The sequence below is a fragment of the Anomalospiza imberbis genome, chromosome 2 (assembly GCF_031753505.1).
Source record: "Anomalospiza imberbis isolate Cuckoo-Finch-1a 21T00152 chromosome 2, ASM3175350v1, whole genome shotgun sequence".
Taxonomy (NCBI): Eukaryota; Metazoa; Chordata; class Aves; order Passeriformes; family Viduidae; genus Anomalospiza; species Anomalospiza imberbis.
The window spans coordinates 114,118,144-114,143,088 of record NC_089682.1 but is presented as its reverse complement, the minus strand read 5'-3'; the positions used below and the strand labels follow the sequence as shown (position 1 = coordinate 114,143,088).

Sequence of the window (24,945 nt, the reverse complement as noted above, 5' to 3'; positions counted from 1 at the left end):
TGATGAGAGATGAGCAAATCTTGGAAGCTGGCTGAATAAACAGCATGCAGGCATCACTTGTCTACAATGTGCACAGAAATCTTTCTGCAGAATGCAACATTAATTCCTAAACAGGAAATTGGGTGAAACAGCAAAATCTTTCCCTTACACAAGGTCGTTCACATAAAATAAGTAAAATTGGCAAAATGGATTTACTAGGAATTATTGTTTCAACAACATGAAGGATTGAAGGATTTTTTTCTCTCACATCTAGCTAAAATTATTCAAGGTAAGGCTATGAAAAGTAGGAATTTCATTGAAGGTAATCACTGTACAGGAAGCAAAACTAAAGGAACTACATTAGATAGTTGAAAAGTACAGAGTACAAGACATACTCAAAAATGAACCAGTGCACAGGAGTGCTGAACTTCCAAGTACGTCTATTAAAACTCTCAGTATGCTACTCAAGTTTACTCTGAGCAAGAAAGTTACTAAACAATACACTGTCCCTGCTAGCAATAAATAAATAATCTGAAATCTTAAATGACAATGAGTCATGGTAAACTAGAAGTACAAATTATTTTTGTTAATAGGCGTCCACCTACCACAAAAAACATCCACTTGGAAAAGTGTGTCACATGGTAGCAAAGGACAATAAAAACATACTGTTCTCTAAAGCAAAACCTCCACTCAGTCAAACAGAAGACGTGTTACAGGGCAGCAGAAACTTCCTCAGTGGTATACTTGAAAAAAAATTAATTTCTTTTCCTCAAAACATTTCATAGCTGTAACTTGGAAGAACCTTGAGATCTCCTGTTCAAACACAAATATTCACTTTCATATAAAGCAGTTATTAGTTTACAGCTGAAAGAAATATTATGAGCCACACAGTCTCAGTAATAACAAACTTCATTTACCTTAAAGAGACACCTCTCAAACTTTAAGTTGCTGACTGAATTTCAGCAGAAACACACACGACAGTGGAATTCTAATTATCAAATCTTTTATTTATTCAAAAACATCATTAGGTAAATAGCTATGATTGATTTTATCTTTTTTAATGCAGGTGTACTGATGCCACAATTCCAGAGAAACCTTAAAGGGGAGGAGACAGGACAAGTCATCTCGTGCAGAACAAGATTTACTCGCATTTTCTTGTCCAGAAATGTACGCTCTGTACCACAGCCTACTGCTTTACAGGAGATTAGCTATTAGATGTAAACGTTTGCTTGCAAAAGGCTTAGAAGAAGGATAAAGGTCAAATCATATCTGACCACCTTTGAAACATCTCAACAATCCAATCATTAAAACTAATACATTACACACTTTCATCTTAATCCTACTTAAACTGACCACAGTTACCACTAAAATTAGCAAGCATTTAACATTTAACATAAAAAGTACTGGTGGTTTATGCTCTGCTATAATCCATTTTGATAAATTAATCTTGTATTTTTTACATCAGCTTCCTATAGCAGTTTTCTTAAAGATTTCTTAAGAACCATTAAGTAATGGTTCTTAGCCTTTATGCAAAGGGAAAAAAAGGCCAAAAATTAATTTAACCAACCTTCTAAACACCAAGGTTTGAGTCACACTACTCCACACTGCCCTGTGACCTATTCACAGCTGAAAAATTAATGGAAAAAGTAAACCATCAATTACTCATAATTAATGGGAAAAAAGTTCCTCTTTTCAGCATGAAATATATTTAATTTTCAGGTAAGATTGTTTACAAGGAATGAAATTGACATTATACAAGTTTTTTGATGTTGAAGCCTATACAAACCAACACACTTAAATACCTGTACATTATTTACATATTAAAATATTTTACACAGCTCCAAACACAGGCAACATTTAGCTATATACATTTTAAACTGGAGTGCAAAATGCTTACGGTTCTTTAACATGGAATTTCAACATAAATCCTGTTATCAGTTCTTCCTTAATTCAGTGCAAGTGGGTGTTAACTTTGTTCCATGCCAGCCATCAGTGACAAAGCTAAAGATTCCACTGTGAAACAAACCACAAAAATGTAGTTAATATTTGCATTTGCAGGACTCTGCAAACATTTATTGCAATATTCAGTTCTGTCCTTTAAGAGGATACCCGTTTACTTTCTAAATTGTAATACTTTAGGACTTCAAGACAGTACCACATTTTGTAAGTCTCTGACAGCTTAGATAATATTTCACCACACTCATCATCAGCTACCCATTAGTTCTTTCACGTGGTAACAACTGGAAAGAAATTAGCTCCTTTGTCTGAAATACTGTTGTACATAAAAAAGAAGTTGTGGAGGTTGATATACACCAAACCATTCTCAAGGATGGTTCTGGAGACAAGCTCTTGTAGTGTACTCACTGTGAGTAGCAGTGATGGTAAATATTGCCCGTTTTAAACACAGGCTATAGGTTGGGAAAGACCCTTTAAAATAATCAAGTCCAAACATTAACCTAAGACTGCCCAGTCCACCACTAAGTCATGTCCCCATGGCACATCTACAGGTGGTGTAGAAACCTGTGAGATCACCCATCTGCGTCCCAGCTAACCCTGATGCCCCACAACCTCACCGAGCACTCGCCCTCCTAACTCAAACTGGCACTGATTAACAATTTAAGCTCATACCAGCTTTTAAGTAGAAGCATAGATATATCATCCTCTGCTGTTTCTACTGCCAAGGAAATAACTTACAACAGATGAGCAGAGCCAAGAGCCCAGTGCAGTTGCAGCTGAGGCACCGTAACACTAAAATCCTATCTGTTCAAGATATATCACAGCTGTCATTCCCAATATCAACAAAAAGAATGCTCTTCTATGCCCCCAGAACTTAGTTTCATTAGTTTAGAAAACTGCTTGTCACTTGCTGGGCTACAGACCTTCCCCTCATCAAGTAAACAGATAAACTGAAGATAGCTGTCATGGAAAAGCTTGGCACAAATACTCTAAAAAAAAGAATGACTTTAACTTAGTAAGAGGCTAAGTCTTGGTGTCCCTCTGCGCATAATTCACAAAATGAGATTATTTAAAATGTGCCAACAAACATTAGAACAGATTAAAACATAAACACATTCCTAGCAAACTTGTGTAAGCAGGTATGTGAAAAGCCTCATGTACTTACGATGGGGAAAAGAGCCTCGACAGACAGCTTTGTTGAGAACAGTTACAAGAAACATGTGACAGTTTTTAAAATCAGATTCCATCTTCTCTATGGATTCCATCCTACAAAACAGTTTAACGGAGGAATGCTTAACAGACCAGCCCCTATATTATCTTCAAAATATGACCAAAATTTCACAGTAAATTACATAGAATTCTGGCTTGAACTTACAATCCATATGCTACTTCTAAAAAACAAAGGCAATTTTGATAGGAGCATCTGAGCAACAAAGGGGCATTAATAATTTTGTCATCATTTTAGAAATCTCTGCAGTGACTTGGAGGAGCAGTGTGATTCTGACACTTATCATTCCTACACAGGTTTGTAAGCAAGAGAGCCTTTCCGGGTCCTTACTGCTTTGGAGGTCCTTGGGGATCTACACAGTTAGTCAAACAGGGACACCCACACTACTTTACTATCTGGCAATCACTTGAATTCCAATTTGGACTCTGTCAGCCAGCACTCACCAGTCAAGGAAGAAGACATAGTTCACAACAGTCACTCCTTTCCTTTTTCCCCTCCCCCAAGAAGACACAGATGACAGCAGCTATGACTTTTTCCTGCCACATGCAAGAGCATGCAACCTCATGGCCTGAGTTTCAGTCTTTATCAACAGCATTCACAAATTATTTCTGACACTCTGAATGAGAAAAACACTCCAAAAACAGCAACTTCCTAATGTCACAGGAGAGTGGGATCTAAGTTTTAGGTAGCATCTGTGCCAAAGAAAATTAGTCTTGAAAAATACGAAGTAAGCCAGTCCACACCAGCTGGCTTCAGGACCATACATCAACTTCTGAGTGTTTGACAAAGCCTTGGAGACTTGCCCAGTATCATTCATCCTTCAAGCAGCAGGCTGCACAAGCAGAAGTATAAATGGGGGAAAAACTGGCTGCAAAAAGGGATCTGAGGGTGCTGGTTAACAAGAACTCAACAGGAGTGAGCAGGGAGGATGCCCCGGCAGCCAGGAGGGCAAACGCCATCCTGGGGTGCCATCAAACACAGCACAGCCAGATGGACAAAGGAGGTGACTGTCCCACTGTATTCAGCATTGGGGCAGCCTCACCTGGAGGTGCAGTTCTGGGCTGCAAAAAAATCACACTCAGAGCTGCAAAATTACGACCATGTAGAATTTTAGGTATGTGTACTTACTTCCAAGCGCCTAAACCAGCTTGCCAACGGTCTGCAAACATCAGTACTAAATTTAACACTTTCATTATAGCTTCCTTCACAAAGCTCACCTAAAAGAATTAAAACACAAGGAGCAAGTGAGGAAGTCAGAAATTGTTAAGCATAATAATTTTAATTATTACACTGCAATACAAAGGTTTCACATGCCACTTAATCTGACCTGTAAAAACAATCTCCTAAGTACAATGTGATTCTTCCAAAGTGAAGATGTTTCTATTTGTTCTCCAATTCATTTCCCAGCTGACTTTGGATGTGGATTTTGCACAGACAGTATGTAGGATAAGAGGTTACAAAGCTATCCAGATACCTCCATTTCCTGCCATACCACTATGTATAATCCTCCTAACATTAACAAGCCTCGGTTATAAATAAATACCAATATACCCAATATAAAGAATTCAATTTTATCCTCTTTCCTTGATAGAATTGAGCTGAGAACAGCAAGAGAAACTGCATCTCAGTGTGAAAAACTACCACTTCCTCAAGAGTACCTATATATTGCTTAGTATATTGCAAAACAGACTGCATAATTAGTACACAACTACTTTCTTGTCCTGATAACTTAATACATCAAATATACTAATTTTTCACCCACCTTTTCCCTCAATAAGCAGCGATCATGAATCGTAGATAGATATCGGTAATGAATCTTTATCAATTGATCTAAATCTTTGGCTTCTTCTACCTGATGCTGAAACTCCAAACCAGTACTGTGGAGAATCTTAAAAAAAAAGACCAAAGTTATTAAATTCAATGCTGTACACAAGTGATTATGACTCTCTTCCAATATATTTTTAAAGAGCCTGAAATTGCATGTTTCATTTGCTCTTCCCTCTCAAATTTTAGGATTAGCTTCCAAATTACCATCAATAGCAAAAATTCAAAGCTCTTCTCATAACTACACAGCAACATTCCTCAGAAAAATAGATATACTGCCACTACACAAGGGCACAACGACTATCCTCAGAGGCTGAACTGGACCATATACTAGTTTTATTAAAAGCAAAAAAGGCAGAGCAGATATGTATGTACAGGCACTGCCTTTGTATTTGGAAAGTCATGTATACACTGTGTATTAGAGATTTTTGAGAAGAATCCATCTAACTAAAATAACTGTTGTAATATTCTTAGAAGTATAATAGCTCTTAAGTTACAGCTTACAGAAACCTCATCTTACATCAGTGTGCTTAAGTCATCCAGAACTTGGAGAAACAGACAAAAGAATCAGTAACACCCAAAGATCAACCATATGCATGTAGAACTTCTAAAGCATTTTTAGAATTACTGATTTTAAATGGCCAAATTGAAACTGAAATATGTGCAGAAAGGACATTATATTTACATTTTGCTTTTTGTCTGAGAGAGCTTTTTAGGTTTTAAAGGAAAATGAATACTTTATCTCCAGTTACAAGCTCCTAATATAAATGAAATTGTGATATAAGACAAACCCTAGTCATGATGTAGTTGTGCAGGCTGTTGACAAAATGCATAAGTTTCACTCTTAAGAGGAACATGCGATGTATTTGTTGTTTTATACTTTCTTTTTGTGGTCCAAATACAGGAAGTGTTCCTTGTTCTAATGAAGTTTCTTCCTTGACCTGTGAGTTTTCTGCAGCAGAGACTAATTCTTTTAAAAAAGAAAAAAAAAAAAAAGTAAGACTGTTGTGCTTTTTGGGAAAAGACTTAAACAAAAAGTCATACTGATGAAGTTTAAACAGTAAAAAAACACATACTATTAGGAAGATAATTACTTAGCTGATGTTCAAAATATAGATGAACCCATCAACTTTATAATTTATTTTTCTAAGACATGAAGTCTATATCCACTTTACACGGGACAGGAAGAGTATAAACATTAACTTAGTGAAGGAAATACTAAAATATCTTTCCATAATCCCCAACAGCTTACTGTTTTTCAATCTCAAATAGAGTATTTTTTTTCATCTTGTTTTCTTCATTTGCCTGCAAGGTATTACTCATAAAAAGACTATGCATAAACATTAGGGTGTGGTAGACAAACTTTCTTTCAACAGCAAAGTCTGTAGAATGAAGTAGCAAGTTTCCAATATAACTAACTAGACTTGAATCAGAGACAAAGGGAATGCATGAATGGCGCTGTCCCCGAGGCTGAAAAGACGTGAAAGACACACCCAGCTTAATACACATAATTTGTGACACCAGACTATTATTTTCTAGAATGAATCTAAATTCTAACTAGTTTATACTACTTGCTGCAGAAAGCAGAAGACTAAGCATATTCTTAGACCACAAAACAGAGTATCTTTCATTGAAGGAGCATCTTACCATCAAATCGTAGAACATCTAGACTATATTTGGCCCACTTTATTTGCAGTAAGAGCAGAAAAACTTGATTGTAAATTTTTTGGCATTCTAAGCTTATAACTATATCCACAGGCCAAGGAACCTAGCAGGAGGAGAGGAAAATAAAGATAGAAAGTATAAGTCACTTTCATACAACATTTCAAATGTGTTCTAGAGTAAGAACCGCAGCCATTTTAACTCACTACCTTGTAACTCAATGTCAAACCATCTAAGGTGTGGACGGGGAGTTTCTTCTTTGCTGTATCACCACTTTCAAACGATATTGACAACCTATGCAAGGAAACAAGTGATGTAATTGGTGAGAATAAATGAGTAATTAGTTTCACTAATTTCTATTTCTCACTGCTAACCATTAACTGTCTGATTTAATCTGGAGGACTTGGGTAGGAAAGAGGACAACAGCTCAAAACTTCATTAAAACACATAATTTTAATGAGTACACAATAATTAATATTGTGCTATGCAAGTTAAGTACATTAATACAGTTAACTGTGAAAGAAACGTAACCCAAGCATGTTTTGGACTTCACCTTGCACTGTCCTCTGGATAGCGTTGTCCAACTGCTTCTTGTAGGTGAACATTTAAGAAAGCAACATTCTGCCAAGTTTCCTTTTCTCTAATTTTGTCAAAAATAGATGTATAGAAGTCATACATGGTATCTCCAGCTTCAAGTAAGAAAAAATTTCGCATTGCCTGCAAATATTCCACAAGCCTGAACCGAAGACACATATAACATTTCCTGAGTCTCATCATACAGGTGAATACAAAACACAACTGTTACAGAAATAAAAATCTTAAAAACTCTTCACAGCAAAAACTCAGTATTGAATACAAACATAACAAAGTCTACAGTGAATCCTTCGTTTAACCAAGGACTTTTTTCCCCTGTAAGCTTTAACAGCTCCACTAACTTCAGTGGAAGTTATCTTAGAGACTAGGTAATTCTCAGACATAGCGGAGTTTGGAAATCCTATCCCTCTCCGTAAAATGAATTTTAAATGACAACACTACTAAGAAATACTGTTGGAAATAATATCCCCACCAAACATCCACTGATGACAAATGACAGCTTTGCTTTGATTCAAGCTAGACCAAGTTTTCACTCAAGAGTCTATCGTGTCAGACATGATACCTTTTCTCCTTAATGACTTCACAGCTGTTTATCAAACTGAAGTACAAACACAACATGGAATTGCTTCTTTTAGTGATGACATACCACTGGTAATAAAAAAAACAAAGTCAAGGAAAAAGAAATCTACTTTCTTACCTATAATCCTTCTTCAAAGTTTGCATCAAATTACCACAGCATTCCAAGTATTGCTTGTCTATGTGAGGATAAAGACAAGACCTCAGAGTCAGCTCGAAAGTCTGGCAGGTCACGGATTCAGAGGATCTATCCACACAGACATCCCCACCAGTAAACTTCTCATGAAAGTCACTCTGTTCCAAATACAATCTTCAAAATAAAACAAGACACTTAGGGAAGAAGGTTCATTATTCACACAAGGCATAAAACAATGTCACACCTTCAAGGACTTTAATCAATTGGGTCCTCTGCTCTGAAATATATGGTGCAGGGGTAATAAAAGCTGATTATAAGCAGAGCATGTATCCAGCCGATAAAGTGATCCATCATACTGTTTGTGTATCACCAGACATGAGAATACCACAGAGGACAGCATTCTACAATCACGTAACTGCTTAAGGCATACTCCTGAAAAACATCTTATCTATAATATTATATGATGGGAAGAAAGTGTCTGTGCTACACATTCAGTAAGTTTGATTGTTTTTACAAAGAAAGCATCAAATTGTCATAATACTTTGTAAAAAGCTAGTTGCCAGTTGTAACCACTCTAAGAGGAAGCCAGCTCATAGTAGCTATTGCCTGAATAGCCTGAATGAGCTAGATATTGAACTAATGTAGTTATTTTGACAACTAGAATAGTCCCAATAAACAAGGGAAACCAAGTCCTACCTATGATTTCTTTAAAACAAGTTCCTCTTTTTTAATGTCATTTTTAAAACATGTAAATACACCGTTAGTATTTAGTAAAAACATAAATAGCTATTTTCTTATTTGTAATCACATAATACGATTTTCAGAGTTTATCCTTCCCGCTAATTTCCAACACATTTATACTCCCTATAGGACTTCCCTCACTATGAAGACTTAAGAATTTTTATGCAAGTAACATGAATTTTGGAAGACTTTTACATTTAAATGATTTAAGCACAGCAAAACTGAAGCTGCATTCTTCTAAGAATATACGTGGTGCAAATCAAGGACATTGTGTACAAAAACCAAGGAAACTCATTGAAAAGTTCAGATTTTACAATGGCATTCACTATTAAACCACTTATTTGCTAAAAGCCTGCAAAGATAAAGACTACTCCAATTTTCTATGCTACCAATTGCAAGTAGCACATTCTTCACTGATTTTGTTTTTCTTTAACCATGCACAAGCAGAGTTTCTATTTAGCTTGTGTCACTGATTGTTAGTGCTCGTCTTTATTCTGAACTTGCCTGTTTTCAGTAGCAGCAGCAATGAAAATGTGATCTACCAAACGTCACCAGGCTGAATATTGCTTTCAACAACACAGCAGGAAGATCATTCATTTACCTGGCAAAATTAATAGCCAGCAGTGGGTCATGGACATCATCCAGTTCCAAGTGTCTTTCTGCTATGGACTGCATCTTTATCAGGCTCTGCTTTGTGGCCTGCTGTTCTGTAATAATGTCTGGAACAGACTCCTCCCCGTGCCGCAAGCGAGACTGTACTGATTCCAAGAACAGTGTATATAAACTCTTCCGTTCAGCATCTGAATTGGGCAACACATTGGACAAAACATCATCTGAACTAAAAGAACTCCACAGTCAAATAGTCACAAGCCAACTTTTCAAATGCTACATTTAGACCACTATTCAGAAACCAAAATACCCTCAAATACATATTTAAAAGTATAAGACTAGCCCAATGCCTTACATCAGGCATACGGTCAAATGCACTGCAGAAGGGGTATCTGAAATATGAAATATTTTTGAGATTGCTAAAGAACTTCCTACTTCAGGTGCAAAGGCAATTAATTTTTAGCACCTGACAATCTTTCAGTACGTACTGAAGTAAGTCTCCAAAATAATTTAACTACCTCTACTTTTAAACATGAAGAAGCAGCAAAACAAAAAAAATTATAGTATCTTAAAAAAAAAAAAAGAAAAAACCCCAAACCCAACATTAGTTATAATGTTGTATTATGTTTTGCAATAATTCAAGATGAACATCCTAGATATCCAAACATCTTTGATCAACTTATGAGTAAGCTTTAAAAAAAAAAACTCCACATGCTATCTTAGATTACTCAACCACTGAGTAATGGAAAACAATTATTTAATAAAAACCACCGATTTTACTATTAGAATATACAAGCTGATTTTGTATCATAACAAAAAAAATGTTTTGTAAGCATATGAACAGAAGTTTGAGAAAAACTTAAAGCAATTAAAAGAACATGGAACTCTCAACTTTATTCACTTTGATCTTTTCCCTTTTTTGCATTGGAAGAGTGTTTTCCATCAGACCTGAAGTTACCAACCACAACACTGGCATTCAAGAGAGTGTTATATTATTCTAAAGCCAGGGTAAGCCCATTACCAAAAATACACCCGTACTGTTAGACAGCCTACGGCACAATGGCGTACAAACTGACGTCTCACCTCTTGATGCAGCCTGCTGGGGAGAACCGTCTTTGCACTGAAGGTTCTTCAACAGCTGCATGGATTTTCCAGCCATGATAATTTGCTTTAGCACAGGTTTCAGAAAAGAAACCATTGTGTGCTGTCTGCTAGAAGGAGCCTGATCACTGCCAGAACTGGCACTGGCATTATCACTCATCTTCTCTTCATTCTCTGTCTTTTCTGACACACTGTATAATGTGTAGGTAGCATACCAAAAATCTCTGTGATTAACTGGAACGTTTTTGTTTCTGTGAAGATATAAAAAGCTCTTGAGTATTTTCCTTTCCAAAAGGAAACTTCATTACTAGAGGATATGTATCCTCTTTGTTCTGTGCTTTGCCTTTCTCTTAGAACAGTAATGAAGCATTTTGTAAAACTGTGTAAAATTAGCTCATCCCTACTTGCAAACTATCTAGGAAAAGGATAAACAACTAGCTCATGGGAGATAAAACAACTGTACAACCAAATAAACCTCAACAGCAAGTCAACTAGAGCAATTATAATTAAATTTGTCCAGGATATTAACTATTCAAAGTGGCATGCATCCTTAGTGCCAAAATGATGAGCAACCGACTTGCCGACTTATTTAAAACCTCAAACTGAAGCAAGTACTACTAGGAAAGCCGAAAACTTCTAGAGTAGGTGAAACTCAATTTGTAGTTCACTTTGGAGTCTTTTGTTGTTTAAATCAGATACTCAGTCTGGTCTTTGAAGTCAGATGGAAAAACCTAAATTAGATAATTAAAATTAGGTCACTAAAATGAAGCATAAATGTAAGTTGAGATCAGCACTGTTGGCAGCACTGAAAACACAATTACAGAACCACAAAAAGAGGACATAATAGGGATGCTAAGGATCTCTGCTACTAAGGAATTATTAGTACTGCTAGAGCTGTTGTCTTACTTCATGCTCACCTCAATATGTGTTAACAGACACAGGTTCAATTAAGTTTGGCAGATAGGGAAAATTGATTTGTAATTACAAGCCAGAACTTTAATTTCTATATTCACTTTCCACTCCAAGCTGTCAAAAAAGGGACCAACAAAATGTAGCATAGCAACAGAACAAAAATTAACAGCTCAAGTAATGTTTAAGGTATGCGCATGTAATTCAAGACACCATATTAACTTTACCACAAGTCAAAAGCAATGAGCATTTAAATTCCAAACAGCACTTTATTCATAACAACTTAAGATTAATAGAAGAATTTTAAAGTGAATTTTGTAATTTTTGCAAATGTCTTGGGTTTGAAAAATGGTTAATTGCTTTTAAAAAAAGGCAGTACACTCCGAGTCAGCCTGCTCATTATTTACTATAGATGGAAAAAACCCAAAATAATTGATCTCTACTCTACAACAATATGTGGTAGAGATCCATATCTATGTAATTTCCCTGAAGGGAAGTTTGAGATAAGTTATGATTAAGTATGATTAAGAAATTATTTCTTAAGCAAAATAATAAATGTGAAAACCTACTTTTACTGTTACCCATGACCCTAGGTTCTACAACAGGTTTACCTGCACAGCATTATATGAGTCTTATATCAGGCATCCCTACCTCTGAATAATAAATTCCTTTGCAGGATCAAACAAATTACCATGGACTATCCACTCATCCACTGTCTGTAAGTATGGTCTCACAGTTTCAACCCAGAGAGAGAACAAAAGCGATACCTGAATTTAAAGGAAAAAAGAAAATAACTGGCTGAAAGTTTTTATACCAAGCATTGAAAGCAATATGGTGAAGTCTAATCTCTTAATTGTGCAATCAGTTTGTAACATATACATAACTACACTTAAGGATTTTAAAGATAAAATGTTAAAATAAAAATTGCAGGTTTTTTTTAATGGAAACCTGTATTGTTCATGGTTCCCCTTGTTACCCTTGTCATCACAAATCCCAACAGCATTTTTTTACTCTAACATCTCTGAAACAGTAAGGGATAGTCATAAAACACTCTGTGGATTCATAACATCAAAATCAGGAAAACAAAAGGATATAATGACATAAACTACATTTTCAATTTTTACAGTAACTTATAATCAAATTACTGTAAAAATCCAAACCCCCATATTTCAGCATTAACTGAATTATGCAGTTGTAGAAATAGGAGGGAAAGCTATTCCAAAGTTCCCTCTTTCAAAACAGCTTCCTGGCCTCTGATTTTCCAGAAGTCCTTCCCCTGGGTCCTCAAGAAACACTGCTCTTTATCTTCTCATAAATCCATTCTCGTCCAGGTTGAGTGAACTCATGTCAAAAAACAATGCATTAGTTACTAAATCTAGTAACTAATTTAGTTAGGTCTAGTGTGTTGTTCTGTTAAGGAAGGAATTATTTCCCCTACCGTTTGCTCAGATGCCTCTCCAACACTGTCATATTCAAGAATAGCTTTGTAGAGGGTATTAAGCAGATGAGATGCTCGTACAACATTTCTAGTGTCAGGTGGCACTTCTGCTATTCCTGTGCTGAACACCTTGTGAAGTACCTTCAGCTGTGCCAGTCTGGGAGACAACTTATCTACTACTATTGAAAGTGTGACTGTTTTATCTGGAAATAAAAAAAAAAAAACCCAAGATGCATAAAATAACAGAACAGAAATGCAATTTTTGTCAGTGTTATTTGTGTATCCCCCTCATGTAAAACTTCCCTTGCACTGTACCTTTATTGATTATGCATTTTTCAATTTCAGTAAGTTCTTCTTTAAAGCTAATGAAATATTTATACAAAGCCCACATAAAAGCTTGGTAGGTTCTGAATGGGGCTTCAGTAGTCTTCTTTGGAGTGGAAACTGTTCCATGCATTATGTTTTCTGGGCTGTGTCCCATCACTTCATCAATAAACTTCTGTAGTCTAAATACAACTTGACCATATGCTGCTATCTGCTCCAATACAGATCTCAGGCAATTCTAAAAAAAAAAAAAAGCCCTTTAGAATCATCTAACAAAAACTGTATTTCATAAAGGCTAAAACTTGAATTACAATATTATTTTTATGAATTAAAATGTTATAAAATTCTGCAATTGCTATTGCTTCATCACATTCTCAGATACTGGAACAGCCCATTCAGTTTTATTAAGCCAGATGCTGTTTAGACAAAACAAAACTGTAGATATATGCAGAAAATTTGTAGAAATTTCCACAAGCAGTTTAATTTCCTATTCCCACAAATTATATATTTCTAATGACATATTCCTCTGAGATTCAGAAACAACTTACATGGGTTAAATGAGTTACAATAATATCATTCCGCACAGTCACTTTTCCATCATTCAGCTGAAATATAAAAAGCTTTTTCACTCCTGAAAGTAGCCTTGAAAAGAAACAAAAAGAGTAGTAATTTTCTCCCTTAATGAACTTATATGTAATTAATAAAAGAACTATCTCTCCCTTGCCTAAAAGTTTATTTTCTTTGAGTAACAGGAGACCACAGATCAAGTACAATGCTATTGATACTGTAAGCTGTTGCCAGAACAAAAACAATTGAACACTGGCATGAAGTAAATATTTCCTGAAGTTTCTTTCCAGTTGAGATGATTTCCAGATATAGGGTGACAACCTGCTTTCTGAAACTGGACACTGTTTTATAAATCTATAGGGACAAGATAAGAACAAATTAATTCTTTTTAACAAGTAGACTTGAATAATCAATACCAAAAAAAAGTAGTAAGCTACCTTCTTCTTCATGAATCACAGAACGGAAGGAACCTTAAAGATCATCTAGTTCCAGGCTTCAGGCCATGAAGTGACCCCCTGTCACCAGACCAGGTTGCTCAGAGTTGCACCCAACCTGCCAGGGATGGGGCATCCACAACTTCTCTGGACAACCTGTTTCAGTGCCTCAAATGTGAATGGTTAACACACACGCAGCATCTTCACCGTCAGAGACAGTGTAAATTAAAAGCTCAGTAATGATTCCTTCTTTGGACATCTTCAAAGGCAGCCCTCTCATTTCCTTGAGAGAAACACTAGAAGTTAAAATGCAAGCTTTGTGATGCTGCACTTACCAAAGAGTTTCTCGTATAACCTGAGTTTCTGTGACCAGTGTCCTCTCTTCCGGCACGTACAAAGGATCACTGGTGTACAAATGGTGGTCCCTTAGAAAAAAAGGAAATGAAAACAATGTAATGGCTGAAATAACAGCTGAATCACCTGAAAGTAAGAATGAAGCAATAATCTTTAGGCTTAGCTTTGTTCTGCTCACATCTGAGCAGATTCAATGTGCATGGGGACATTTTAAGTACATAAAAAAGCACAGTTCATTTTCATATTGCTAAGCAAGACACTGTGGAAAACACCCAAATATCATCTTATCTTACACAGACAAGAAATTAAGTAGCAAATGCCTGAAGTATTGCATTTCCACTATTTCAGGAGTGGGAGGGTGAGGGAGGTTGTAGGTTTGGGGTTTTCTTTTAATTATTCAGTTATTTCTATTCCGTTATTTCTCATTCAGTGCTGTGAAAACTTATCATTACTTTCTAGAAAAAATACTAAGCTAAAAAGTAAAACACCAATTTCTCTATCGCATGTAAGAAAATTCTCTCTTTAGCTCACAAGTTTACTTAAGAAGTGGTAACTCTCATAGCCATCTAAGAATTTTCTCTTATGATCCTGTCTTATGCAGTTCTTTGTAAACCCTCCTCAGTACCTTTTCATATTTCAGCAAAGTATAGAATGATTATTTATATTTTTAGTATTTTTACTCATCAATATCATCAGTGGCAAAAGTTATGCAGTCACACTCAAAATCAAGAAGTTCAAATTAAGTAATACCAGTTATATATCATACATATATGTAAAACATACATCTCCCTAACAACACTGCAGCAGTAGCAGCATTGCTTTATTCATGCTATCCATCTTCCAATATTCATTGCAAATTGAGTTTCATAACTGGCTAGACAACCACCTTATATTAAAATAACTCCTTCATTTAAAAAATTCATTAAATTAAGAAAACCAAGGGCAAGTCTAAAGAACTTCATTACTGATACATTAAAATTTGGGACAGAAAAAATTAAGACTCCTTTTTATTTTTAATTCTCATTTTCTTTCCAAGGCCATGGCAGATTATAGCAATATACTGTTTTAAGCTCCTCCCCCACACAAAATTTATGTTTAACTTTGTAAGGGAGGCACGAAAAACATTTTAAAAATTTGAACATTAGGAGACTCCTCACTTCCAGGACCACTTACACCCCACCTATATTAGGTCCTCAGAGGCTTTCATAAGGGTCAAGCCAAACAAAATTCAACAGTAAGATTCACATCTTTGAAAAATGAAATTCCCCCTCTCTGACACAAGAAACTTAATAAAAACTAAATAAAAGGATAAGAACCTATTAACAGAAAAAGCAGCTCATTTGTTCACCTTATTCGTTTGTACCCCTTTAATTCTGTTCTTAAGTGAATTGCTATAGTATCTAGATATATATTGCTATAGTAGCTATAATATCTATGCTTCCAACAGTAAAGAGGCTTAAAGAGGCTAAAAAGCATTGTATGCCAGGAAGGAATATGTAAGTTATATTGTTTTCTTACCAGACTGCAGCCAGGTTGGAATGCAAGTGCAAACTATGTGAAAAGCGAGGAGCCCTTCCTGTCCAGTACTGAGGAACTACGTGCTGCTCCAGCCAGCTGCGGGCATCAGGCTCACCCACTGTGAAAACATGTGACAGGCAGCAAGGTGGTTTTATTTATGAAGGAAATGCTTACAAAACACAGGAAGAAGTTAATAATAAGCCTATTCACTCAGCTGCAGAATCACAGATCTTTCCAAATGAATTGCCATTTACAACCATTTACACTTTACCGCACTGGGAATTTTAATACCACTGCGCACAAACTAATTTACACAGAAATGCCACATTTCCCAAATGTTGCAAAAGTCCTAAAAAATAAGCTCAGCACCAGTGAGGCCTCACCTGGGTACTGTGAGCAAGGTTTTGGGTGCCACAATGTAGGAAAGAGCCACAAGAGTGTCCAAAGGAGAGCTACAAACACAGTGCCAGCCCAAGAGGGGAAGCTGCATGAGGAGCAGCTGTGGTCAGTTGGTCCGTTCAGTCCGGAGAAGACAGGAGACCTCACCATGGTCCACTGCATCCTCATGAAGGGAAGTGCAGGAACAGATACTGATCTCTTCTCTCTGGTGACCAGTGACAGGGCCTGAGGCAATGGCCTGAAGCTGTTTCAGGGGATGTTTAGGTTGGATATTAGGAAAAAGTTCTTCACCTAAAGGGGTGAGTACTGGGCACTGGAACAGGCTCCCCAGGGAAGTGGTGATAGCACCAGCCTGACAGCGTTCAAGAAGTGTTTGGACAACACTGTAAGGCACATGGTGTGACTCTTGGGGATGATCCTGTGCAGGACCAGGAGTGGGACTTTGATGATCCTTGAGGGTCCCTTCCAGCTCAGGATATATGATTCTCTAAGCTTGAAGTATAACATGGTTTCCAATTTTTTCTCAAAAAAATGTGCTTCTCTCTCAGGCAATCCTCAAATGCTATATATAAAACCAGGCTGACTTAAAAAATAAACTGCCAAATGTCATCAACTTTATAACTAAATTCCTTTTTATTAGGCATTTAGTACATTTTCTAAAACAGACTTTTCTAAAATGTGATTGTCAACAGAATTTTACCTAACCCCAGTTAGATAGCTACTGCTTACATAATAAATATACTATGCAGCTGTCATGTGCCAGGTAAACTGTACCCCACAATATTTTATGAAAAATAATACAGCTACATTTATTACTCCCTGAAGCTATTCAAAAGAAAGCCACTAGTGTTTTAACTAAACAAATCTTTCTTTTTTTCAGAAACATTTCATACCTGGAAATGAGCCAACTATTTCTGCTGGAAAATTAATTTTGTTTCAGCATTCTGATGCCTAATAATAAAAAATTACATTATATCCATACAAAGACATGCTGCACTAACTCTAAGTTTTCATTTCTATATTGGAATATTCATGTACATTTCCACAGGAATGAACAGAATTCTTCTCCATTAGCACTAACAGAAACCAGATCAAGCTTTCCATATTGTTTCTTTAGTGTAAAAAAACTCCATCAGTAATGAACAGTAACATGCATCTAACATTACAATTATAGATCTGTAACACAATACCTCACTAAAGAATAATAAAAAAAGCTGCATTACCTTGCTACATTTTAGTACATATATCAGAAGAATTACAGCTTATTCTAACCTTTCCAGGAAGCATTAGGTACTGTCTTCTTATTTGGATCTTGGTCTTCTAAAGGTGTCCTGTCTACCTGAATACCTGAGTCCTCTCTACTCAAGGGCTGAGTGTCTTCTTCCTCTTCACTTTCTCCAGACCAATCCTATGAAGTGCAACAAACCCCAGGACACTTCAGTACAACATAGCAGACACATTTAAATTCGGCTCCTATTCAAGCCAAATATTAACTCTTCTTTTTTACACTATAAAGTAAATTCAGGACTAGGACTAATATAACTGTCTAACAGAGAATGATTTTAGTTGTACACGACATTAATAACCAGCAAATGAGAGATCTGGAAAAGATCACAGAACTGCAGCAAGCTCTGATTAGGTGGAAGCAAGGGTCAGCAGAAGCAGACAGTTTAATTGCAGGACTAAGTCAAAACATTGTGAAAAACAAGAGTATTTGTATTACTGTTATTCTGCTTGGTTCTGTTTTATTTCATGGTATTGAGCAGAGTACTGGGGAATCCTGCAAGAATCAACATGCAGAACATACAAACTAGGACATCTCAATCAGGTCTCTAACACACGTCAAACCTGTTTATACAGTTGGGGTTTTTACCTTAAGAAATTACTTACTGGTGTATCTACGCCTGGGCCAAAGTAAATTTCTTCTCCTTCCATCAAATACTTTCCCCAATCAAATTCTTCTTCCTTTTCTAAGAGAAATATAAATACAAAAATAGTAAGTACCACATAACTCTGACTTTCCTTTCCTCTAGAAACACTTCCCAAGTTAAAATTATCTTGATACTCTATAGCTAAAACAAAAGACATTCCCTTCCACTTAAGGTTACATCACTGTTCCATTAACAAGGTTATGCACTTTCAACATGACATAAATTGTGACGTCTCAACCATGTATATCCCTTATTAATTCTCAACTTTATTGCTTATACACTTAAAATATGCAACACAGCGTGCCATCCGCAATTTTAACTATATAATGTTACACTACCCTACACTTCAATCCTGGAAAAACATGCAAGAATGCAACACACCATTTATTGTGACTAGGAGGTCCCATTTAGCTCAATGGAAACATTCTAAATGTATCATTTAAATATGCACGAGGATCCCAGACTGTAAACAACATAAACCAAGAACTGTCTTACTCTCCAAAAAGACACTACATATCCATGATGCGATGTGAGATACTTTCAAAGTAACAATCACACTTACAACATATGATATCTTAAACGTGAAGCTTACTCAACTGTAATTAGTGTTGTTTGAGATAACTTCTTCATATTCACATTCCTGGAATGGGCTGAAAGTGCATTCAAAACACCGCCGAGGGAATGTGCAGAGATCATTCAAAAAGGAATCTTGAGATGCAAGATTTTCTTTAGGTTAGTCTGAAATATTCTCCAGTCTATCATACAACACTGTAAACAAATGCGGGATGGTATCCACTCAAACTTAAGCACAAGCCTCATTTTCAGGCACTGAGTGAAAAAGTCCCACTTTAGAAAGCAGGCAGCTGGGATCTCCCTCTGGGACCCTTCAAATGTATCTCCCTTTCCTTGATTATGTAGGAAACGTAGGAATTTACATCACCAAAACTTTTTCAAGAGGACTAATATTGAAGTGTAAGACAGAGACTCAGGATAGAAATCCACTGTCTGTCTTTGAGCATGTAAGCACTGCTGAACAGGTGGAGAACGTTTGTTTGTGATAGTGGTACAAGTCAAAGAGAGTTCCCAAGGTACTTCAGTGGCTGGAAAACTGAATTAAGTGATGCAACATAAACAGGGGTAGGAAAGATGTGCAAGCTATTTTAAATGTATAAATTATAAAGACAACCAATAAAGCAATATGAAGTGAAGGAGATAATAAAACGGAAAGGAAAAATGTCCTTATCAGATTGCATTGGAGATTGTATCTTTCATTAGCCATATAAACATCTTGTAAACTTACCCACTTCTTTGACTCTTGGTTTTTCCACATAGGTGGTGTTGGAGGGCGAATCAGACAAACACAACAGAAGAGACAGTATGGAATAGTGTGTATCTGTCTTTAAAACACATTAGAAAAAAAGTAAGCCTGTAGGTGGTCTAAAAGATTTTGCTTAGTAACTAAGTCAGTCTATTATCTGCAGGAATGTTCCCCATTAGCTCCCATTCCCCAGTCCTGAATTACAAATATAACACATGCAACATGTCATTGAATGTTATCCATTTTCTTCTGCCTATTAATTAACCAATCAGTATACAAATCCTTCAAAAGGATAGCATAGGATAGCCACAGCATATGCTGCCTCTTACTGAGCCAATAATCAGAGAATATGGAAAAGATGCAAGTACTGTGAAAGTAAGAAGTCACCTCAGGACAAGGGATAATGGACAGCCACATAAATGTGGATGAACTGGAAGGGCACAGGTAATGGGTCTGCTGGAAACCAAGTCTTAGCTTCCCTTTTCACATGGCCAATTATTTCACACAGAGGCTAAAATGAAGTTAGCTACAATCACTACATTTTAATATAATGTTCACATTATCTTCTAAGATCTGAAAATCTACACAAATCATTAAGGATGAATCTTTAACTCTAATATTGCAGTTGTGAAACAGAGGCCTTCAGTCAGGTTAGAATACTCTGCCAACATTGGTATGGTCCAGAGATTTGTATTATTATCCATTCCCTAAAATCTGTTTACCAATGTACAACCATTTCTTACTACAAAAATATTTTTCTTTGGCCACATTGTAACTTTACAAAGATCTTCAGCCACCATTTCACACCTAGACATTCTGCTGTCTAAACCCTTATACACTTTCACACAATCATAAACACACAAAGCTGTTTTGGAATGAGTTCCAGTTGCATTTTAGAAAAAATAATTCAAATTCCTGATAAAGCAGCATGATACTCACCTACTATACAAGGATTATAACATGTTCCTACCAAACATTACTGATTTTGTCAAAGAAAACCAGTAGGTCATTGGCAGAATGACATGTGTGAGCTAGTGTTCCACTTACCAGTCATAGAAACTAATAAATAATTAATTTTACCAGTTATGTGTCACTGCTAAAAACTAAATGCCATTTACCTTCCCAAATATGAGATTAATCTATGCCCAGCCACACCCCAGTTGCATTTTTAAAAACAAAAGGAAATAATAATAATCTTAGGATACTTGGAACATTAAGTGCTTGCTTGGGTATTTGGTTTGGTTGGTTTTAATTTCATTCAAATCTCAAAGCAAGCACTACTATCAGTACATTTTCAAAAATCTAGAGACTATAGTATAGTAACTGAAAAGGTGTAAGGCATTAAGGGCTCCTGGGTTTTCCCCACAAATTAAAAGGAACCTAGAACATGCAAAGAAAGATAAATGTCAGTTCAATGAGAAGTAAAATCAGACCGCAACTCAGAACACATGAGCCTATTAAATAACACCATTATATGGAGCACCACCTCTTAAATCAGAAGCTTAAATCTACCAACAAGAGAAACTTTCTAAGATCAATTCATTATTACACTGCCACACTGGAAAGAAAACTGAGACAACTTTCACCATATTCATCCACTCCATATCCTCAACTGGTTTGATACGAAGTGTATCAATGGTGAAATACACCCAACAGTCTCAATGTGGAAGCTACAGAAGAGAAGCACTCCAACTGAAAACCGTAAAAATCAAAACACCTAGATGGATTACTTAAAGTTAAAAAAAAATTGGCAAATAAGAAATTCTCGGTCCATTCTTATTTTAGTACAGACAGGAATCCAGATTCACCTAGACTCCAGCTACAGCACTTGTACAATGCTGACTTTAAAACACCTGCTCTGCAATGAGATTGTGTACTTTAAGTCATGAAACTCCATGTGCTGAAACTCTGAGAAGATAAATTTCCATTTCTGGAAATCCATTACCTGAACAGCAACTCCAAAGCCCACTATTAAGTCATCTGAAATTTCCAACACATTACAACCGAAGCTCCCATTGTCGGTGTAAATGCAAGAGGGATGGAAAAAAAGAACAAGGAAATTGCAACGTACATACCTTTGTTTCTTCAGTACTTGGGAGTGGCAAGTTCAGAAATTTTTCTGTTAGTCTTTTCCAGCTTGCAGCTTTTCCAAGGTCAGAATGAATTACCAATTTTTCATGTATTCTAATAACACAAATAGTATCAAGAAGGCTTTTTAAAAATATATATATAACCAATGCATTATTAATATATAGATATAAAACTTACCCTTCTATTGTTCTCTCTACTTTATGACTGTTCACATCAAGAAAACGGTGAAATCTGTGTAAGAAATCTGTATTAGAATATGTTTAAAAGGAAGCTGAAGTAAGGAAGAAAATAAAGCTGATTTACATATATGAAGACAATATTACTAGTTTAATAATGCACATTTAATTTAGCAACAGCATTAAGTATCAATACAATTCAATCTTGGCATCTCTTAGCTCAAGAAGGATTAAATATAATTGGCCTGAAAAGTAGAAAAAATTGAATGCAGGTTCCATCTAACCAGCACTCTAAGCTGAATGGAAAATTACTACTGTACCAGCAAACTAAGCAATTAAAGTATGCTGTCTGCTAAGTCAGGTAGATCAAGAAGATCAAGAATTATGTTGTCAAAGGCATTGGTGTCAAAGGCACAAAATTATCTGGGATCTGCATCACAGGCATAGGCAAACCAAACACCCACATGGGAAGGCCTCTAAACCCAAAAGAAACTCCTTTTTATAAGGGATAAGGGAGAGTGTCTAAGTGAAAAGAGAGCTTGATCAAAAATAAGACAGATATACCAACAAAGGTGTCTACATATGTATAGGGACAAAACAGGAACTCGTGAAAGGTAAAATGGACTTTGGAGACTAAATTAGTCTATGAAGAGGTTCTTCAGATACAGACATTAAAAGACAGGGAATAAGATGTGACAACACTGAGCACAAGGTCAAGATACTCTACGTGCCCTCAAAACCAAACCAATGTTTCCAGCAACAGGTGACAGAAAGTGATAATATTCTCATGACGACAGACAGAAATGAAAACTGCTGCATCCCAATCATGAGCAACAGTTAAGCTAAATAGACTGAAATTCAAAAGATACATGAAATCACCTCAATGCCAAAGTAATGAACTAGAAAGTGAAACTCTAAGGCAGCTAGCAAGGATTTTTTAATAAGTAGCACTTCAGGATGAAGATAGGCCCATGTTAAAGAAAATAAAAAAATACTTTCTTAACTACAGACATGTTAGCCTGATTTCAACAGTATATAAGGATTTGGAATAAGAGCATGATAAAATATAGCTCTGAATAAGTAGGTGGCATTTAGGTTTAAGAAAATATCGAATTTATTACAGCACATTAGCTTACATAGGAACTCATCAATTCAAAATGGTGGTAGGTATAAGAACTGGAAGATTTAGAATATCACACAAAAAAGACAATAAAAAATCAAACCAAGACTCTGTCCTGAAAAGAAAAATCAAGCTGCAGGGAAGTTACTAGTGAAAATTCTTTAGTCTCTTACTCAAAGCTTTAATTAATGACTAACATACATGCAAAAAAATATCATTTTTTTAGGCCAGTTGGGAACATCATGAATAGAATAGGATTAGAGTGCTGCAGGGAAATCAATAGGTGGATCAAAAAACTACAGCACAGAAACATCACCAAATCTAACAATACAAATGACAAGTTTCACAAACTCGAAACTAAGGATAGTTTCTGCTACAACCTGAGGTCTCACTGTTTGTAAACATAATACTAGAAAATTTCAGGCTGATGATGCTCCATGCGCATTCCTTGGACAACAATTCTGGCATGAAAAAAACCTTCCTCTTCCCAACCCTCCCTGTCAAAAGTTCCTTGTTCACTTTGCATCACCCCCTCTGTTTCCCTGACATGTAAAAAATCAAAATTAAACCCCAACAATTCCCCAGTCTAAAAGAGCACACAGCTATACAAGCACGTAGCTGACCAAAACTGAGGGTGAGATTTGCATGTTAAAATCATTTTATTTGAGCCTATTAGTAGTTAGGATTAATAGATGCAATGCAGTTATGCTACTGCTCCCCCAAAAATGCATTTAATCAGCATGAAAAATGTAAAGTAGCATTGATTTTGCACGGATTAGCTACTAACTGCATAGGATTTCAAAGGGGCAGCAGTTAGTGATGGTACGGGGAATTGGAAATACATCGTGTCAGGGTTTCACAGCTTCCACAGAATATTCTGAGCTGGAAGGGACCCACAAGGATCACCGAGCCCAACTCAAGCGGGCAGAACAGACTGGAACAGTAACTGCGGCAAATGAAAACTGCGTGTGAAACCTGAGTAAGGGCATTTTAGGTGGCAGTCTGAAGGGCTACTCGGTATTACAAATTAATGAAGAGCAACCACGTTTCTGACAAGTCTAAATAACACCAAACACGTTCTCTTCCTGCAGACTGATAACCTTTCACACAAGCAGCACAGCATTCTTAGCCGGGATCCTCCTCGCCTGCTCTTGATACACAACCATAACGGTTGTGTATCCAACCAAGTTTTGGGCGGCTAAACGAACACGCTGAAAGGCACCTTCTAGCACAGCAGGAGAAAATCCCTAAAAGACCAAGATCCAAACGCGCCGGAGCAGCAGCCACTGATCCTGCGGCAGAGACTCGTACGCGGCGCTTCCCCACACGGGGCGCACGGCGAGCCCGGCGGGCCGCGGCCCCGTCCCACACCCCGCGGCCGGCGCCGGGACCCTCTCCACGCTCCCGCTGACCTGAAGTTGGACCAGGCGAAACTGAGCGCCGCCTGGAAGCGCTCTCCGCCCAGCTCCTCCTCGGCCAGGCTGGTGACGCGGCGCACCAGCGCGCGGACGGCGCGGTCCTGCTCCCGCTCGAAGCGGCCGCGGGGGCCGGGCGAGGCCGGCGGCGCCGCCATGGCCCGGGGGCGGGGGCAGGGGGACGCGGGGCCCGCACCGCGGGCGCACACCGGGCGCACACCGGGCACCCCCCGCCGGCGCACACCGGGCGCACACCGGGCGCACACCGGGCGCACACCGGGCACCCCCCGCCGGCGCACACCGGGCGCACACCGGGCGCACACCGGGCACCCCCCGCCGGCGCACACCGGGCGCACACCGGGCACCCCCCGCCGGCGCACACCGGGCGCACACCGGGCACCCGCCGCCGCCGCCGCCGCCGCCGCCGCCGCCGCCCGCTCCTCTCGCGAGGCTGCCCTGCGCCGCGCATGCGCGTGGCGGAGGGGCGGGCGGCCGCGGTCGTGAGGGCTCCGGCGGGAGCGGGGGAGCGGGGCCTGGCGGGATCG

General features: G+C 37.6%; 1 protein-coding gene across 3 annotated transcripts; it reads right to left on the bottom strand.

Annotated features, from left to right (window-relative positions):
• Positions 1–1,942: 1,942 nt before the first annotated feature.
• On the bottom strand, positions 1,943–24,593 carry TUBGCP5 (tubulin gamma complex component 5). 3 transcript variants are annotated; one of them, XM_068182657.1, is made up of 24 exons: positions 24,398–24,593; positions 21,867–21,920; positions 21,674–21,782; positions 19,581–19,677; positions 18,878–18,988; positions 18,240–18,319; positions 17,622–17,757; positions 15,951–16,068; positions 14,414–14,503; positions 13,626–13,719; positions 13,069–13,315; positions 12,754–12,956; positions 11,967–12,082; positions 10,389–10,657; positions 9,298–9,496; positions 7,941–8,129; positions 7,203–7,385; positions 6,859–6,943; positions 6,635–6,755; positions 5,779–5,957; positions 4,926–5,051; positions 4,292–4,380; positions 3,101–3,201; positions 1,943–1,992 (listed from the first exon to the last, which is right to left on the bottom strand). In XM_068182657.1, exons 1-24 carry the CDS (start codon positions 24,556–24,558, stop codon positions 1,946–1,948), a joined length of 3,204 nt encoding a protein of 1,067 aa, XP_068038758.1. In that variant the 5' UTR covers positions 24,559–24,593; the 3' UTR covers positions 1,943–1,945. The 3 variants fall into 3 exon arrangements, with proteins under 3 accessions (XP_068038758.1, XP_068038759.1, XP_068038760.1); XM_068182658.1 differs by lacking the exon at positions 18,878–18,988; XM_068182659.1 differs by lacking the exons at positions 18,878–18,988; positions 21,674–21,782; positions 24,398–24,593 and having other exon boundaries at positions 21,867–21,925.
• Positions 24,594–24,945: the final 352 nt, after the last annotated feature.

Bases quoted from the DNA above. Each gene is read 5' to 3' on its own strand.
- TUBGCP5 (XM_068182657.1), bottom strand. From the start codon at position 24,558: ATGGCGGCGCCGCCGGCCTCGCCCGGCCCCCGCGGCCGCTTCGAGCGG. The intron at 21,921-24,397 runs GTCAGCGGGAGC...TTTCTTACACAG, and splicing joins TTCGCCTGGTCCAACTTCAG to ATTTCACCGTTTTCTTGATG. The intron at 1,993-3,100 runs GTAAGTACATGA...TTTGTTTCACAG, and splicing joins TCGAGGCTCTTTTCCCCATC to TGGAATCTTTAGCTTTGTCA.